The sequence below is a fragment of the Pantherophis guttatus genome, chromosome 1 (genome assembly GCF_059756535.1).
Source record: "Pantherophis guttatus breed Tessera chromosome 1, ASM5975653v1, whole genome shotgun sequence".
NCBI lineage: Eukaryota > Metazoa > Chordata > Lepidosauria > Squamata > Colubridae > Pantherophis > Pantherophis guttatus.
In genome coordinates this window covers 135,758,245-135,777,993 of record NC_142063.1, presented here as the reverse complement: position 1 = coordinate 135,777,993, position 19,749 = coordinate 135,758,245, and the positions used below count along the sequence as shown (strand labels likewise).

Genomic DNA, 19,749 nt, shown 5'->3' with positions numbered 1-19,749 from the left:
GATTAGCTGAGTCACTGGACCACACCCCACAGGCTATAAAAGGGAGTGTGGTGGCCATTCGGACTCTGTGACGGACAAAGCTAATCTCTGGCGAGGCACTTTGCACCTTCGGACACAACACCTATTTGCTGTGGATTTAATTACAAACTGGACTATTCAAACTGTGCGTATTTTTGTCTGTGTTATCGGAGTAAAAGTTTTTGGCAGGCAGCCACGGAGTTGCTGCCAAGTTCCTTATCACTGACGTTGAGTGTTTGAAGAGTTTATTTAACTCTCGGCTGGCTGGTTGGGTGTGCATGGTATGGGGACAGAACACCCCCAGGGTCTGGAGGCCCTCTGGAGGATGGAAACGGGCCCATTTCTGGACTTCCGGAACCTCCAGTAGGCCCATTTTTTGCCCTCCCAGACCCTGAGCATGGCCCTTGCACTTACCTGGAATGGTGAATGGGCCACGTGGAGACTCCTGAGAGGGGCGGGGTGGGGTGGGGTGGGCAGGGTGGGTGTGGCCAGTCAGGGATGGCATTTGGGGGTTTGCCAAACTCCAGCAATCGCCCAAACCCTGCTGAACCCCCAGGAGCCCATCCCTGGTTGCATCCTGCATCACATAGAAATTTATATCATAATCCCCATGACATTCATGTTGGAAGCATGAGTTTAAGGTGCTTCCGAGTTGAAAAGATTAGCTGGTAACATCACCATTGTCCAGGGGACTCATATAGGAGCTCCTTTCATATCCCCATCAAGGAATTGGAGTGAATGACGGGAGCTCACCCCGCCATGCAGCAGCACTCAGATCTCAAACACGGGGTTGCTAAGGTCCAATCTAGCATCCTAACCATGTGAGTCACCACGTTCCTGATTTATATCATAATGAAGAAAACAGAAACAGAGCTTCCCTCCAGATTTCCTCACAGAGGTTAGAGGGAATAAAATATGGTGGGAAAAATACATGTACAGGGACGGGGACCAGCATATATGAGACTATGATTTATTTATATTTCATATTCTTTGACTTTCTTCAAGACATGCATGAAGACAGGACTTCATATGAGGACTTCATAATGTACAGGGATAGTTTTAGGTTTCAGAAAATATAAATGTTTTAGGATGAATTTGCAGGGGAAACAGCTTTTTATGTTACTTGAAACAAAATGGTAAGAAAGAGTTTTAGCTAATGATAAAAATGATTAGTTTATATTTAATATTAAATATATGAATGGCATGAATTGTAATTAAAATTCTTGATCCAAGGAGTGAACATTCTCCTAACTTAAATTATGTATATGTAATAGCAGAAGAAATACACTTGAGACTATTATTTATTCAATCCCAAATTTCATCTTGGTGCCCTCTGTCATATATACTATGCAATATAGGCACGTTCAAGAAACAATATGCATTGTGCCAAATATGCCTTTTAATAAAAACTAATGTTTTAGGATTGCAGAGACCATGACAAACACAATTTGTTACAGAGTCAGTTTGCCCATTTAGAGAGAATCCAAGCAAAACTAACATTCCACTGAAGCTGCAGACAATGCAATTATGCTGGAGACAGTTTCTGGGAATGCAAGAAACCTCTGACCGTAACCATCTTAATACCACTGGCATTGTCAATTAACTTCTATTAACAGGCATTTGGCTTTCTTGAAGATAGGCAGAGCTTTATTCATGTGAAAAGCCAAAAATGATCTATTTATTGCACCAGAAGAAAACTTGAAATAATAATTTTCTTTCAGAAATCCTACCAGGTCTTCATTTAGTATCTCATCTAAATGCCACTGAGTCTTCGTGACCAGATAGATTCCTACTATTTTGATTTGTCCATACTGATAATCCTTAGCTCTTCCAAGGACCACTTGACCACCACCACCTCCTCCTCCTCCTCGTCCTCGTCCTCCTCCTCCTCCTCCATTTTACCAATTGTCTTCCCCTTCTTCTGTTTAACTCAACCTTGCCAAGCATAGTAGTTTTTCTACTCCATAATTTGCTCAATGTATGTTAGATTCTGCTTATGGATCATCCCTTTAAGACAGCAATCAGTCTTTATTTGGTCCAGGACTGATGGATTGTTTCTTATTGCAGTCTCCAAATCCATAATTTGAAGACATCTATCTTCTTAGACTCATTCTTTCTCCAGCTTTCATAACAGTACATTACCAGTTGAAAAATGACTGCTTTAACTATTTTGTTCTTTACTGTCACTGGAATACCCTTATCCTTCATAAACTATTAAGTTTCTTATTGTCTTCCTCTCTAGAATTAATCTCCCCTTTACCTCTCTACCACAGTGTATATATTTATTCTTGAGCCCAAGAAAAAATAATTATAACATTCATTGCTTCTCAGACAACTCTGATATTCCTACACATGGTGGTTTACATTAATTTTGTTTTAATATTTAACATTACCTTTTTTTATTTTACTTTTTGTTTCCATAAGTTGTCTTTTAACTAATAATATAGCAGCATCTGCATATTTCAGACTGTTAACCTTTAATTTTGATACCAGCTGGCATCTTTTCCAATCCTGCTATTCTTTTAATTTTTTCACTGCATAAATTAAACAGAAATGGGGACAATATGGATATTTTTTCATACCTTTCTGTCTTTTGAACCAGTCTGATTTCCCTGACTCACAGTAGTTTATTATTCACTAAAATGTTTTCCAAGAAGAATAATCATATATTGTGCCATATACATAAGCCTGAATTATTTCACCTTCTTGCATGATGCAAATCCTTGCTGTAATTAAACAAATTATCTTATATACTTTTTCTCTCTCCAGTTTTGATATTACGTTGGTCTCATGTTCATCCAACTTTTCTGAAATCTGCCTATTCATTTGGTATTTCTCTGTTCAGGTATGGGTCTCTTAAGCAAAACTTTTCATAAAAATTAGTGCAATGATTTGGGAATTTGTACATTCATCTTCTCCAAATTCAGTATAAAGTATATTCTATTTTTCCCTGCCTCTCTCTTATATTGTCTTGTTCCATATTTGTCAATCTACAGCTGTTAGCAGTTCATTGCCCTTTTCTTCTGCAGCTTGAAGCAGGTCAGTGGGCGTTCCATGTCTGGTGCTTTCCTAGTTGACAGCTGATCTACTCCCTTTCCAATCTCACTTCTTAATGGAATCACTCCCTGAATATATTCACTCTCTAGAAATGTTTTTGCCATCACACTACCTGATAGAATATATGTACATGTTCCAATAGTTACCCATGCTTTAAGATCCCTGTAATGGTCTATGGGAAAGACCTTGGGAGATGAGGCAAAGAGAGGCTTCCTAAAGAATGGTCAGATAAGAGAGAGCATAGCCCGCAGCTGTATAGTGGGCACAGCAAGAGGCTCAAAAGAACCTTCCCTGGCTTCTTGAACTGTAAAATAGACGGCAGGAGATTTGCACTTGCAGGCTTGCATGATAGATATCAGTCTTTCCAGGTAGACCAGGCAGGAAACACAACCAATTGGACTAATTCTACTTTATTGTAAGGCTTCGTGAACAGAATCTGCAAAGCTTTTATTAGCATCCACCCTGGCTATAGAATATGGAATGCACTCCCTGGTACTTACATTTTGTATTCTCACACGATTTAATAGTTGGAGATCATCAAAGCTAAAGACAGTTTTAGCTTTTAGATTCACTTGCTGCTTTAAACTGCTGTGATTTGAATGTATTTTTGCTCTTATACTATATATATTTTATACATTTATATATTTTTGTGTTTCAAAAAGCATTGCCATGTTCAGCTTAATATTTTGCTTTCATTTGTTTAATGGAAGGCAAGGAAAAAGTATATTGAAGATCCAGGTTTTCCCTCAGATTGTAATTTTTATCAGTCCTCAGGGATTTGCTTCATAAAGCCTCATATAACCATAACGTGCATGATCTATTATTCTTATATGCTGTTGCTTGTTTCCTTGAAATATATGAAGCTCTTTATATGGAGCCACTCTGTTGGTTCTTCTCATTTCCAGGGGAGGCAAATGGTTTACACACTGTCTGCTTATCTGATTCTTTTCACGGAAAATGTCAGGGTTTAAACCCTGGATATTCTGTCTGCAAAACATATACAGTATGTGACTTGGCTAGCAGCCTAATGCCTTAGGGGACCACTTTTCATTCATTTTTCAAAGAGAATACTACATCCACAGAAAACTAGTACAAAAGACTCAGTTCTAGCTAAGAAAATGCTATTACTACTATGTGATATTTGTTAATGAGCCGTGTTATAGCACTATACTAGTAAATGGATATACAGTGGATTCTAGAGAAATCTGCAAATGGCAGCAGATTAGTTCTAAAGAAAAATAGCTGCTCTACCCTGCTATCCCAAAGCATCTTGACTCAAAGGCGTTGATGAATGGCTTCACATGTGGCACAGACATCTGAGCAGAGAAACTCCATGCATTATAAGAAGTAAAGCTGCATGATCTGATTGTGCCCTTTATCAAGGGATCTTCTGAGTCAGTACAATAGAGACTTCACTAGAATGAAAGGACCTCTTCCCCATGCCTTCCCACCCAATCCTTTTTGTTTTGTTTTGTTTTGTTTTGTTTCAATCTCTTGCAGTATCCCAAATCTAATCCATAGCATGCAAGGTTCACTGCAAGAATTAGGGTACTATAAGGTAAAGAAGAATAAGCGAAACTAACTCACCACTTGCGTTTGTTGACTGAAGCTTCCACTGATCAGAGTTTTCCTTCGGAGAGGAATATGCATGATTCTGCATTGTAATAATTCTGGATCTAATAATATTGCTTTGGCACTGATGGTATAAAATGAACAGAACAAATCCAGAATCATGAAACATAAGTTAAAAAATAGATTTTGTAAGTAAATGGATGATGATAATAAATCTTCATAGGTGTAGAAAGAGATGCTTTTGAGACTAACTCATTATCAATTATTAGATAATACTATCTCTTCCCAATGAAGCAAAATGCATCTTAATAATTCATACAAAAATACTACTTTCCCTAAGTAATCTTTTAAATCATCTCAGTACTGTAATTACAATCATTATATTTGTGGTTTTGATGATTAAAAGAACTGGATAATTGGGAAAAAAAGTGACCATAAAGAGTTAATATCAAAAATCTACTTACATTTGCTGCAGAAGAAATCAAGATTTTTTCCCCTGTTTCTTTCCATTCCCTTTGCACTTTTTCTTTTTTCTTCTTTGTTTTCTTTGTTTCTTTTATTCTTTATTAGTTTGTGTTAGTTTTCTAATTACATTTATATAAAAAGAAAATTTCAATTAAATGAATGTGATGTTTGTAAAATTCCAAAGCATGTCTGAAAAGGGCTTTTGGTACAGTTCCTGGGACATGTTATTATGGGTTTCAGCATCATTTAATCAGATTGACGCACATTACAATGGCTGAAATTTCTCCATATTTGGCAGCTATGTATACTTCTTAATGAAGAATTCATACAATGCAGCATTTAAATTAGTCAAAATCAGTGCTTTACAAATAATTGAAATGGAAGTTGATAGGGAGTGATAAAAAAAAAAAAAGATTGGCAAATTCAGTGCTTTATTCTTCTATGTAACCAGTGGTAGTATTCACTTACCTTCGCTACCAGTTCGCAAATGTGAGCGTGCGGTGCTTGCTTCACTTGTGTGCTTTGCACGTGCATGCCACCTCTGCACATGCTCAGAGCATCAAAAATGGGACGTGATGACATCTGGGCGGGTGGACGGAACCTCCCGCAGCCACCCCTACCGGTTTGCCTGAACTGGATAGAACCAGCTGAATAGCACCACTGTATGTAACGGTATGTTAGAATAACCTTAGGAGATTGGACAAAGAGACATTACCAAGGGAATGGTCAAATAAGAGGCAACATAGTCTGCAGGTGGATAGTAGCAAGAAACTCAGAAGAGACCCTCCCTGGTTTCTTGGACTGTAAAGGAAATGGGGGACAAATGCACTTTCAGACTTGTAAGATTCTGTCAATGTAGCTTTACAATAAACTAGAATTAGCTCAGCTGACTGTGCTCCCTATCTTGTCATAGCCACAAGACTGACACCTATTCAGGAATAAACATTTTATCTTGTCATGATAGCAAGCAAGTTGAGTGCTTCCCAATCCTTACAGTTCTGATACTCAGCCTAGAACCTGCTACATATTTAAGCAATAGGCAAAGAACTATTAGGATTTAAATTTAAGAAACACTTTGCTCCAAGAAGAATGAATTATTCCATACAAATTGTGCTGAATCTCTGTTATTAAATTATACAGTTTTAATAAGTTTCCTAGCCTGGGGTGGCTGAAGAGAAACCACAGCAAGTGTTGGTGAATAATAACTAAGCCTTTGATTTAACAAAGCCGAGTTTAGTGTCCTTTGGATGCAACCAACCAAATCTGTCTGTGCAATATATGCTTTTGCATATGTGTAAAGTTCCATTTACCTTTTATGCATGTATAAAATATGTAAGATTTGCATGCTCAAAATCCAATTCCCATGTTACAAGTGTATAAAATGTATAAAATATAAAATATATGCATGTGTAAAACACCACTTGGATTGAACCACCTACCCCTCATTAGACTATTCAACTGAGAGTTTATTAAATACTGAAGTACGAATGGATACTGAAAATCAAACCAACCATCTGGTAGAAAGGAAGTGCTTAAAGAACAGAGCAGGCCTATTGCTGAGAACTATTCTTTATATATATAATATATATATTATTGTGTGTGTGTGTGTGTCAGTAGTGGATTTCAGTTTAGATTGCTACCGGTTCGCTCATGCGCAGAAGCATCTGGGCGGATGGGCGGAGCCTCCTGCTTCCGCCACCGCTACCGGTTCCCCCGATCTGGGGTGAACCGGTAGCAACCCACCACTGGTGTGTGTGTGTGTGTGTGTGTGTGTGTGTGTGTGTGTGTGTGTGTGTAAAACAGTCTTAACAATATGATGTAACATCAACATTAAACATAATGATAACAAAGAGGAGATAGCAATAGCACTTAGACTTATATACCACTTCACAGCGCTTTACAGCTCTCTCTAAGTGGTTTACAGAGTCAGCCTATTGCCCCCAACAATCTGGGTCTTCATTTTACCCACCTCGGAAGGATGGAAGGCTGAGACAACCTTCAGCCCTGTCAGGATCGAACTGCTGGCAGTGAGGTGAATTAGTCTATAATACTGCATTTTAACCACTTCATCACCATGGATAGGTATATAAAATTATGTTATAAAGAGAATAATTCCCCAAAAGTGGCTATATTACTCAAAAATCTTTCATGACTCCCTGAAAAGGAACCATTCCCTCCCCCTCCTCCCCCCCCAAAACCTCCCAATATAGTTTATGGTTCTTTGGAATAATTTTTTTCTTACATATCCTACAGTCATTTTTAACCAACTCCCATGCCCAAAGTACTACATTTGCTAGAATATTAAAACTATGGAGTGAAAACATCACTACTACATGAATTTCAAGGCATTACTAAGACTGTCTTAGACAGTTTACTTCCTGAGGCAGAGTAGCAAATGATTCCTCTTTTCTCTCAAGTTAGGGCTCTGTGTATAAAGGTCTAGTTTAGTTATTTTAGCACATGAAGCTTTTTTTTTTTTAATCCAACATATATTTCCTTCTAGCTGCCAATAGAAATACAATAACAAATTCAATAACAATATACTGTCTCTTAATCTACTGCCTGAAGTGGTTGCTTCTCTCAATCTTATATTAGAACCAATGTTCCATTAGATTACACTTCATCCCTATCACCAGCAGACTCACTTCTCATCAGCAATCTGTTCGGTGGTGGAGATGCCATAATATCAGTCAGCTCAGGCCAAAAGATCATATAATCACCCCAGCAATTGCTGTTATGAGTCCCTAACCATTTTGCACTGCATTAGTTTGGCGTAGTGAACCTAAAGTGGAATTACCTCAAAATACTGAGCAATTTTTGAACTTGACATACAGCAGAGTAATATTTCCTTGCACTGCCAGAAATAAAGCACACGTTTTAATCTCACAAGTCAAAATGGGAACCAGTCTGAACTGGACAAATAGGAGGAAGTTTCTTCCATTGTCTCTCTACTCTAAATTTCCTTTTCACTATTTTCACTATTTCACTATTCACTATTATTTATTTATTGGTGGCATAAATGCAACTGAGGGAGTTATAGTGAAGGGGATATTGACAAAACTCAGTTACCAGTTTTAGGAATAGCATGAAAAAAGTATGTTCATTCTGACTGTAATTAAATTGCATTATGGATTGTCTAAGGAAAAAGGGATTCTTGAAAGGGGAAGCTATGGAAATCAAATTTTCATCTGAATACAGACCAATATATTTTAAAATCAAAGCATTTACATTAATAACATTCTTGTTCTTCATGGAACAAAATCATTTGGAGGGTATATTTTTAGCTGAAATTAGGTTGTAAGAGCCTGTTCATTTTGTCACATTGCTTCAATCTGAGAGATGCAAAAAAGGAAAAAAGCCAATCAATAACCATAATTATAATTTTCTTCTCATTGATTGCTCAGAAGTCTTCAAAGGCACCTTCATTAATTTAAAGTTTTTGTGCAAAATGTTTAGAATTTAAAAACCCTTTTCTGGGGAAAAAAATACAAAAATAAAATTTGTTCAATATGAACAAGTTAGAATGTATAGTGATGTCCATAATATATAGTAAATTCTATAAAAGCTAATAAAGCCAGAAAAGAAATTCTCATTTTAAAATATGCTAGGAGTTTTGTTAGTTAAGTAATACAAGAAATGACCATATGGCCATTTTTTATTAGCAATGTGATAGCCTTATCAGATGACAGCTGTACATGAGTATTTATTATTAGAAAGCCAATAAAAACTTATACTGAAATTAGTGCTGTTCAGCTTGCCTGCTCCTCTCTATATTTGAGCAATTATGCCTTGCAATTCAGTTACATATTTCCAATACAACATTAACTTCACAACTATTCATATGTGTTGTTTGATGTTTTTTTAAGTCTTGAATTAACAATATGAACAGCCATTTTTTTTTTGTCCCTAAATGCAGGGTAATCTGAAAGTAATGATATTTGCCACACATTACTGCATTCAGAACCTAATTTTAATCTGATTTTAAATTATATCTGGCTAAAACATGTTGTCTAATTTTTGGACTTCTTTTTCTCTTATTATTATTTTTTTCAATCTTGCTTATTGAAAAATTCAGAAAAATTGAAACCTTACACATCGTTTGAATAATTTTAATTAGTGTTAATGAACAAGTTGTTTTCTTATGGATGTTGTATAATCTTGTTGGTCTTCAGGTTTTTTTAATTAATTACTTAAAAGATGACAGTCTTTTTTGTATATATGATTAGGTAATTATTTTCTCAGTAGCTAAATGGAGAGCACAGTTATCCAGCATTTTAGCAACAGAAGCATTTTTATAACCTAATAAAAAACCTAAAATGGTAGGTGACCTTCCTTCAACTAAATAATGCTTTAAACTTTTATGCAAATCAGTAGTACTTTCTGATTTGTTCCACAGAAACAATGAAAAAGATTACTCTTGTTTCTTCCAAATCCAGAATAATATGCTACTGAATTAACCTTTATTTTCAAAGCCATGTAATATTAAAAACACTTCAAAGTCCTGTGTCTGTAGTACGATGTTCCAGATTAAGTGGTTTGATGGTAGAATTAATGCAAAACATCAGTGGGTTCCCTATTCAAGTATTTATATTTTGAATCAGAGTTTTAATCTGCTTTTTCATTTCCGTAATACCGTTATAATTATAATGCCTTTCAACACATAACAGCTTGTTACGTACTAATCATGTTGGCAACAAGGACACATGTTCTATTATGATGAAAAACTGCTAGAAATCTATTTGTTTATTAATTAATGGCGATCCCTGTTGTTCCTATGGAAACATTAAGACTGTGCAGTATTTCAGATCTGATTCCCAAAACATGCTTCAGAGTGCCTGTGGACATGAATATTGCACTTATTTGCAACTTAAAAGCAGCCACGTCTTTATACAGAAGTGGCAGAGAGCAACTATTAGTTGGATGCTTGATGGACTGGAGGAATAAATTTATATAGATTAGATAGTAAAAGGGAACTCCTTCTGTTCTGTCCCCCTTCCCCACACAGGCAAACACACCACCAGGCACGCCTGCCAAGATTTTATTATGCAATCAGACTAGAATCCCTTGCAGATAAGAGTTTTGGCAGTAAACTGCGAAATGCCTGCCTAGTCAGTTTTCACTCACAGTAAGCAAGAGAGAGTTTATCCTCAATCCGGTTCAGTAGCAAAAAGTAATCCACGAAGCAAGAGTTAGCTAAGGTCCAATCCAAATATGCACAAGCCAGATTTCAGGTAATGCGATGTGACTCTCAGGTTTTTAACGTTGCCCGTCACAAAGCCTGAAGAGCAATCACACCCACTTTTATTCCTTGTGGGGTGTGGCTCAGTGACTCAGCTCAATCTCTGGCCCTCCCATGCCTCTTTCGTTGCTGTGCATGCTTCTCCCTCCGACGCTACCTGGGATCAAGCCAGGATTCATCATCCTCGCTCCCTATCTGTTGTTGTTCCGATATGCTTTCCTCCTGGCATATCCCAGGCTGTTCCTCTTGGCCTTTGGATGGAACCTGAGACATTGCCAGAGAGGAGGGTCCTGGAGAGGGAGGCCTTATCAATTCCTCCCCATCACCTTCGGAGTCCTCTTCCTCTATTAGGACAGGCTCGGGAGTTGGGGTCACAACACTTTCCCTCTTTTAACTGTACTTCCCTCAGCCATGATAAATCATTTAGATAAGAATGAGGAAGGGAGTTTATAGTGGTAGTGGAACCATGTCAATTGCATTCTTCTTTGATTTTGAAGTTGAAGGAGCATAATATTGGCAGAAGCTTACATTCTATGGTGGCAGCATGGGATGGAGTGGAAGCTATTCCATGAATTTTATGATTACACAAGGTTATGATCCACAAGATAGAAGTAAATTCCAAAACATCTAAAAAGTTTTTGTTGTTTTTGTTCATCGAATAATATAAAAACAAAACAACCAAGGCTGGGTTGGGTTAGGTGGTTTGATTAAAATGGTTTGATGATAGAGCAAAAAAGGCTAACAGAAAATTACAGAGCTATTCACACCTAAGAACTCGTCTTCAAAAAGTATATATATACATCGTTGTCATCTTAGATCAATAAACCAGTGTTCTCAAAGGTGGAGCCAGCCAAATATATTATTCTGACTAAAAACGTTGGGAGTTTTACTCAATTATATGTGAAGAGTTTGGAGAAGACAGTTGTAGACAATGAAGAAGTAAAATATCTCCATCCTCACAGGACCTGGCTGAATCTTGGTTGATCTCAATAAGTCAAGCAAAGCTGGACCTGGTTAGTATTTGAATGGAAAACATTCACGAATACCCAACTGAAAAATCAATAACAATAATAATAACAAATCAACTGATGCACAGCATGGTTGCAATTATAGCTAAATACTTGGGATGCAAAATCAATAAATAAGAAAAAAGCAAACAGTGCACCACCAAAATGGAAAATCAGAATTGAAAATAAGATGCAAGCAACCTAGAACAGATGAAAGAAAAGAAGATGGAAAAACAAGAAGAATATCTGATCAAGAAATATCACCTAGAAACAAGGAAAATCAAGGAAGAAATGGAAATAGTAAATTTGGTTGATACACTTGGGACAGGTAACCTGAAATAATGCATTTGACATTGGCAAATGTGTGTCAAAATTGGTTCAGTGGGTTTCCTGTAGGAATGTCCTTTTTCATCTGATCCTGACTGTTCTCTTGTCCTTTAATTCCCTGTTGGTTGTGAGAGAGACCCTGACTTCCACAACCCGTCTGTCCCTCCCTCCCTCCCTCCCTCCCTCCCTCCCTCCCTATTGATTGACTGGTGAAATTCCACTATAGACAGTCAGTCTTCTGAAAAAAATGAAACAAAAAAAGATCAGTGTTGCTTTTAGCAGATGTAGCACTTGCCTTCCTGCAATGTTCAAAAGTATTCAATAATTTGTGAAACCTCCTAGACAGTCCTAATTTGGTTTGAATCACTTTAGGAGAGTGCTGCTTGCATTCTGTTTTGTTGTGTTGCAGACTACTCGAGATTTAAATTTCAAGTGAATTCTCAGCCTCCAAATAATTCAGGCACCAGAGAAATCTTTTATTTCTCTGTGTGTTTGCTCTATAATTCTATCTTACATCTTCCTGTGCCCTTTCAAATGCTATAGTAAGCGGACCCCCTAAAGAAGCACGATTCTCTGCAAAAGTATGATTTAGTCTTTCTGTCTCGCATTAGCTATATATATTTAATCATATGCATTGTTTTCACAGCTCATTTTTTCTTTCTCTTTTATGTAATATATCAAGAAAACTCCTTGTGGTGTTCGTGTTGCATTCTGGAAAATACGCCTGAAATCAGCATTTCTTAGACCTGTCTTTGATCATCAAAAGGCCTATTTTAAAGCAGTCCCATAGCAATTTTCAGAATTTATATAAAACAAGCCTGGTCTATCTTATGTCAGTTATTTTTTTCTTTAAAACAAAACAAAACAGAGCGGCCTTCAGATTAAAACAAGAACCTGATGCTGCTTCTAATTTTTTGCTTATTTGTTCCCTATGACTATCATTAAATGTTGTACCTTATGATTCTTGACGAATGTATCTTTTCTTTTATGTACACTGAGAGCGTATGCACCAAGACAAATTCCTTGTGTGTCCAATCACACTTGGCCAATAAAGAATTCTATTCTATTCTAATGCATTTAAATCTAGTGGCATCCATGAAGGGGCAGGAGAGAGAGGGAGAGGGAGGGAGAAGGAAGGGGAGAGATCCAATGAGATTCTCATGCTTCTGTTTGGCATGTTGTAAAAGACATTCTCAACATTTTGGCATACAATATGCCAAAACATAAGCATGAGACTATCATCTTGTTTAACACAGCGGTTTATGTTTAGGAATCAATGAGGGAGGAGGAGGAGAAGGAGGAGATTGTTTACCATCAAGAACTCAATTGAATTAATGTTCATTTATTATCTTTATATGTCACATTTCTCTTACATTATATCTAGAGCACCTCAAAGCTAAAAAAAAAAAAAAGGTAGCAAACAGGTTTATTATCTATCCATAACAGCAATATCAAAGTTGCTATTTTCAACATATAATGGTGAAAGATTACGAATCTATAAGGGTAAAGAAGAATAAAAGGCCATCGTGAACATGATTTAATATTTATTCTTTAAATTTATATGGCATATTTCATTCAGGAGCTAAAGGCACCATGTATCCTGCACCAGGCACCATGTGTAATGCTCCCTTCTATTTTCCCCCACCACAACAGTCCTGTGTTGTAGGCTGAGTTGAGAGAAAGTGACTGGCCAAAAGTCACACAGTAACGAAGAGTTGTCCTAGTTCAAGATGTAACTATCCTGCTACATTGGAATCTACCATTTACAAAGTTTTATTGCCCTGTGAAAAATATTTGTTTGTTTTGTTCATCCTCTAGAATTTTTCAGTGGTTTGAGATTTTTTTTATTGATACAAGGTGATAGAAAGTGATGGCTGACATGTCTCATGAGCCCTGCAAGCAGAATAGTCTCATAGGAGTCCAGATTAGTTTGAGCAAAGATTGTACAATGAAAGTGGAGTCACACTCATAGAGAACCCTAATAACTGTGGAGGCTCAAACTCCTGGCAAGACATAAATGAAAATTTTGTAGAATTTTTCTTGCCTTTGAAAGGTATTTATATTTTCCTTTCCACTGAATAAAAAATATTTTACAAAGTCAAAGACATTTACAGAGTGGCTCCAACTGAAGTGCGAGATTCAAGCTCTCCAAGCTGCTAAGATGTATTCATCTTTCATTTTTGTTTCTCCCCTTCAATTCATATATTCATTAAAAGAAAATAAATCACCTATTCTTTCTAGTCCCTGAAAGAAGAAGAAGCATATACCCGTTGGAAATTGGAAATCAAACTGAATGAAATTCTCAGTCATCCCTATTTTGGAATAAGAAAAAAAAGAATATATATATATAGTGTTTTTCTATAGAGACACCTGGTCTACCCCGACATGGGGAGGGGCATTCTGCTCCCTTTCGCCTTTCAGCTCCAATCCAGGAGCCTTCAAGCAGTCGCATTCACGACAAACCATTTTATACCAAATTTATATTTTGCTGATAAAGAAATAAAGGGAGACTAGTATAGATCTATTTCAATCTTTTTAGCTTTCATCAGCTAGCCATACCCTTACTCGGATTCAAACTTGGGCTTCCTGCATGTTAGACAGTTGAATTAATCTTCTGAGCCACAGTGAATGCGACTGCTTGAGGGCTCCTGGATTGGAGCTGAAAGGCGAAAGGGAGCAGAATGCCCCCTCCCCATGTTGGGGTAGACCAGGTGTCTCGATAGAAAAACATTTAATCTTTCCCCCTGGCTCAAGCTGATGAAGGGAGGAGAACTTGTGGCTCAGAAGGTTAATTCAACTGCCTAACATGCAGGAAGCCCAAGTTATATATACTGTATGCAGGAAGCCCAAATATATATACTGTATTCAGCTCATTCTGCTTAGTAAAGGTAACATGTCATTTAGCTTCTAGAAACAGTCTACAGACAGATATTAAAATGCTCTGTGCAAACATTCATTCATACTGAGCTGTGATTTAATAAGTGAATGTAAAGTTATAGATACAACTGATGTATTGATTTTTATTGACAGTTATGATACTTCTATTTTCTTCCTTTTCTGCCCTTAGCTCCAGAATGCTTTCCAGAAGGACATCGTATTCTCCATCACGCTTATCGCAGCATCCATTTTGATTCTCTGGAATTACAGGAAAAAGCCATTCAGGACATGATTTGTGATCATTCACTTCCACAAGGGTGGTACCGCTTCATGATTGAAAATAAGCCTGCAGAAATGCCAACTAAGTGTATAGAAGTAAGTCAGATAAAATGAAATGGAATGAAATGTGCTCTCTCAATAACTTTTTTATAAACTGAGGTTCTCCCCAGACATTTTGAGCTCACAGCCCTACAGAAATGCCCATCAACTCCTAGAATCCTCTCCTATAATATTTAGGATTTCTGGAATGACAGACCCAAACAACTGATAGCCACCAGACTGGAGAAGGCTTTTTGGAGTACTTGACTGGCACCATCTTGCCTCAGATGCATTCTTCTATCTTAATTAATGAATTCGGTACATTAAAAGGGAACAATGTATGATTAGAAGCACAAAGGAATTTCCTCATCCAGGGAACAGCTTGATATACTTATACAGATTTAATCAAATTTGTTCCTTTTATATGCAAATGAATTCACCTCATGCTTTCTGAAGCTCAAAAAATGCATTTCACAGGCTGAAATATTATTAATAGTTCAACATTTCTATTGTATTATAGCTCAAACCCGTTGCTGACATGTTTTGAGCCATATGAAATATGTGGCTGGATTAAGTGGCAAGTATAAAGCAATTCAAGAACTTATTTTTTATTTTCATTTTTTTTGCCCGGAAATTTTTAAATAATGCATTATCTGCCGCTGGGAAAGTAGATAATTCAAAATATATTGGGCTTGATGGAAAATCTTCAGCAGCTCTGATCAGTGACTTAAAGGTTATAGCACCTTTGAGGTTTACTTCTTTGATGGATAGCTTCTTGATTCAAAATAAATAATATATTGCTTTGCTTCTTTTATAAATAACTTTGTAATTCAAAAGAAATAATAACTTTCTAATTCAAAGCACCACCTCACATAAAAAAATTCTTCATTTAAACTACAACTTAAAATAGGATTCAAACTGAGTCAGGAGTTCTGATTAAAAAATAATAATAATAAAACTTATTTAAAAATAGTTTTAATTAAAAACCATATCTTTAAAATATTTTTTTCATGTTTATGTTCTTAATTCCTTGGCCTTTTGGTGATAATTTTAAAATCTGTATGTTCAACAAATTGAGCTACATTTTACACAAAGTAAATTAGTTTTAAAAATTATTCAATTTTAAAGCCATCTCACAGTAGTGAGTCTGGAGGTATAAAGATTGAAATCATCATCATCATATCATGACATCCTGATGAAAATAAAAATCCCTAAAACAAAAAGTCTTATCCACCGCTCCCCCTCCGCCTGCCCCCCACATCTTAACTTCCTGGCGTACATTTAAAAATGTTAATAACAAACATTCTTTGCTATCAGCTGAAGAAAAATTCTGGAATGTAGGATGATTTGCTGTGAGCTTTTGAAATTGTCACTCTGAATTTGGAACAATCTGTGCAGCTCTTGTGACCTTAAAATATGTAAACTCTAATCTAACACTTAATATAATAGCTTCCTTCTAGAAAAGATCAAAATGGCCCAATTAACACTATCCATTTGTTGACTGTGTGTATATCCCATGAGTAATGAAATTCAAGGTATAGTTAATCAGATATCCCCATGATTACCAACTAGGGTTGCCAGGTCTGCTTCCAAAAAATAGCGGACAAGTGGGGTGGGGGTGGGGGGAGTTAAGTAGTAAAAAAATAAAAAAAAATTACAATTAAATTAAATATTTTCTTACAAACATTTTAACACGCCATTTTAGGTCAGTCAACACAAGCTAAAATACATTTTAAAAATGTGAACTGTACATAAATTTATAATATATTTTTATTTTAATCTCATCATTAATTTTTTCGGAGAATCGAGTTCAATGGATATTCGATCTTTGTCTCATTCTAACTTATGAAAAAAAAGACAAAACGCGATTCTCCTATCCTTATTCTCTTAGACTGTACAGCTTTAGATTACGTACCATTTCATCATAAAGCTTTTGAATAAAAAAAATGTCCACTATTTTGTGAAAAAAAATAGCGAACGTAATGTGAAAAAAGCGGACTGTCCGCTCAAATAGTGGACACCTGGCAACCCTATAATACCAACCCCCCCCCACTTTGTTAGTAAACTGAAGCACTGCTAGTGAGTAAAAGTGTTTTATATACTTACTAAGTGTGATTCCTGTTAAGATTCTTTGCAGCAAGATACATAGGCTGCCGCATGATCCAGATGGGTTTCCACATATTTGAATATTATATATACAAATGTACAGATATATGAACTGACCTTCATATGATTTCAGATACATCATAAGAACATGTATACAAGCTTGCTTCCTCATCACACATACTTGATGCATTTATGATTGTTTTGTGTTTATAAATATTTCATATCATCCATTTGTCTACTGAAACCTCTTCAGTGACTATATTAAAGGCAGTGTGAATGCAGTTATTGTTTCACTTCTCCTATTAAGAATCTTTCTTCATTCAGAAATACCTTGCAGTGCCATGGCATTAGGATCTATGTGTTATCAGAGAAAAATGTATATATTTTAGATGCTAATTGCTACTTAGCTCAATAAGGGGAAATCCATTAGAGCTGAACCAAATATATGCAGCAGAGTTAATAACATCTCATTTAAATTATATTAATCAAACTACTCCAGATGTGAAATCTCCTGTAATTTTTCAAGCCTTTTCAAGCTTTGCAACCTCATATTTCAATATGAATTAATATGGATTAGGAATTGAAATGGAAATGGGCTGGTCTCATAGCAAGAAGAACTGATGGCAGGTGGACCAAGGCAGTCCTAGAATGGATCCCACTTGATAAAAAGTGTCCGCAAAAGAGACAAAAACAAGATGGATTGACAACATCACCAAGTATAGCGGACCCAATTAGCAAAAGGAAGCTCAGGACTATATTGGTTGAAAGCATACTGAAGAGGCCTTCATCCTTCAGTGGATAGACAATGGCTGAAATGATAATGATAGTAATGATTTACTAACATTTACTGGAAAACTAAATGAATGAAATATATTGAAATATACCTTAATGAATATGTCATACGGTTAGGACATGTGATGCCAAGACTGAGATATTGTTTACTTTTCAATTAATTTAAATGGAACATTTAATATGTGAGGCTCTAAACAGCCTGTAACCAACAGCTAGGATAATACTGAAGAACTTGCTGTATCAATTAAATGTAAGCGAGAGATTCACACATGAACTTCTAGTTATATTTAATAACATACAGTTATCTACGCAGACCATAAACAAACCAGTAGCATGATTTCTCCCCATATAACTCGGAATGCTCAATCTGTGAATACTCTATCAGTGGTAGCCTATAAGTCATTTGATTAACTAAATCCTGAAGAAACAGGATAAAATAGATAACTCAAAATATAGCAGAGTAATGCTAGTATGTTTATCATTTAATTGAAATAGGCAGCTCTTCCACTTTAAAAAATAATGTGATATTTGTCCATCAAATAATTGGATAGATTAACTATGAGTGGTATATACCTATCCCACGGTAGTGCTGCTTAGATTAAGAAATATCAGCAAAATATGAAAATGAACAGTGAGATATAGGCTAGACAATGGAATTTCTGATTTCATTAAAAATATTTTACCTGAATTTTAGCTAAATACTGTACATGATAGCTTCTAATTACGCAAACATTAGAAACTAATTTATTCTTTATGTAATTGATTTGTAAAGCTATCCATCTCAACAAATGACTCTGGGTGGCAAACAAGAACAAACAGAATATCAACAATTCCACAGTTGCAAAAATTAAATGCAAAAATTAAAATCCATAGCAGTCAAGAAAAAGTACATAGTCGACAACACTAATATCGCTAGGATTACATCTTTTTAATACAATGCAGCTTTTGCACATTTAGGATACCAGGTTCAGAACGAGGTCTTTAGTGCTTCACAATAGGCCAGCAGAGTTAGACCCTCCTGATCTCTGGAGGGAGAATGATCCAACAAAGGCTTTGTTAAACAAAATGGTGCTATTACAGATAGTCTTTGACTTATAACAGTTCATTGAGTGACCATTCAATGTTACAACGGCTCTGGAAAAAAGTGACTTATGACCGTTTGACACAGTTACGACCTTTGCAGCATCCCCATGAGCATGCACGCGTGGCCCCCCCTACAAGCGTCCCATCCCCCGTGCATGCGCGGCAGAGACCTGATGACCAGCTGGCCAGTGGGAGGCACTGCACATGCACAGCAGAGCTGAACTGGGGCAACGTCTCGCGTGCCCACAGAGAGGGTGCTGCGTGCCACCTGTGGCACGTGTGCCATAGGTTCACCATCACGGAACTATGCAATACAGCATTTTCTGGGCCAGAAGTACACAATATTTTTTCTGGCATGAGAAGACTGGTAGTCAGATAGCAGGCAAAGATCAGACTGGTTCAAATCAAGGACTGGAACATTTTCCTCCCTCCTTCCCTCCATAGATCATTGTACCGCTCAGCACTAGGAAATACAAACTTGTAAGAAAATGTATACAGAGGATATGAATGATTTGTTAAATTAAATTAATTATTTTTGTATTCTAAACCACCTCAAGATCCTTTGGCACATAATGCATTTTATCTGCATTGCATTAAAACAGACAACAGCAGGGTTACCTCATTGCTCCCTCTAGAAAGGGATGGGGGATTTTTGAGTGGAGGGGCTATCATAGGAAAAGCCTCACACTGATATGAACAAATGCAAAAAAGAAAAGACATATTTAAATACCAGCAGCACCAAGAGCAAAGGGATGCAGCATAGTGAGAAGGTTTATATTTCATGACCTTAACCTCTTCCACAATAATACTCTGTGAATATTAAACAACATTCCCAATTTGCCACTTCCTGTTAAAATAAATATTACTGTATCATTAACTTCAAACAAA

General features: G+C 36.5%; 1 protein-coding gene across 1 annotated transcript in view; it reads left to right on the top strand.

The window, feature by feature from the left end:
• Window positions 1-19,749, top strand: part of VWDE (von Willebrand factor D and EGF domains) — a 325,020-nt gene that overhangs the window by 122,116 nt on the left and 183,155 nt on the right. The window contains exon 3 of the mRNA XM_034424473.3: window positions 14,753-14,937. Coding sequence (XP_034280364.3) covers window positions 14,753-14,937 — 185 coding nt within the window. The remainder of the gene's footprint in view (window positions 1-14,752; window positions 14,938-19,749) is intronic.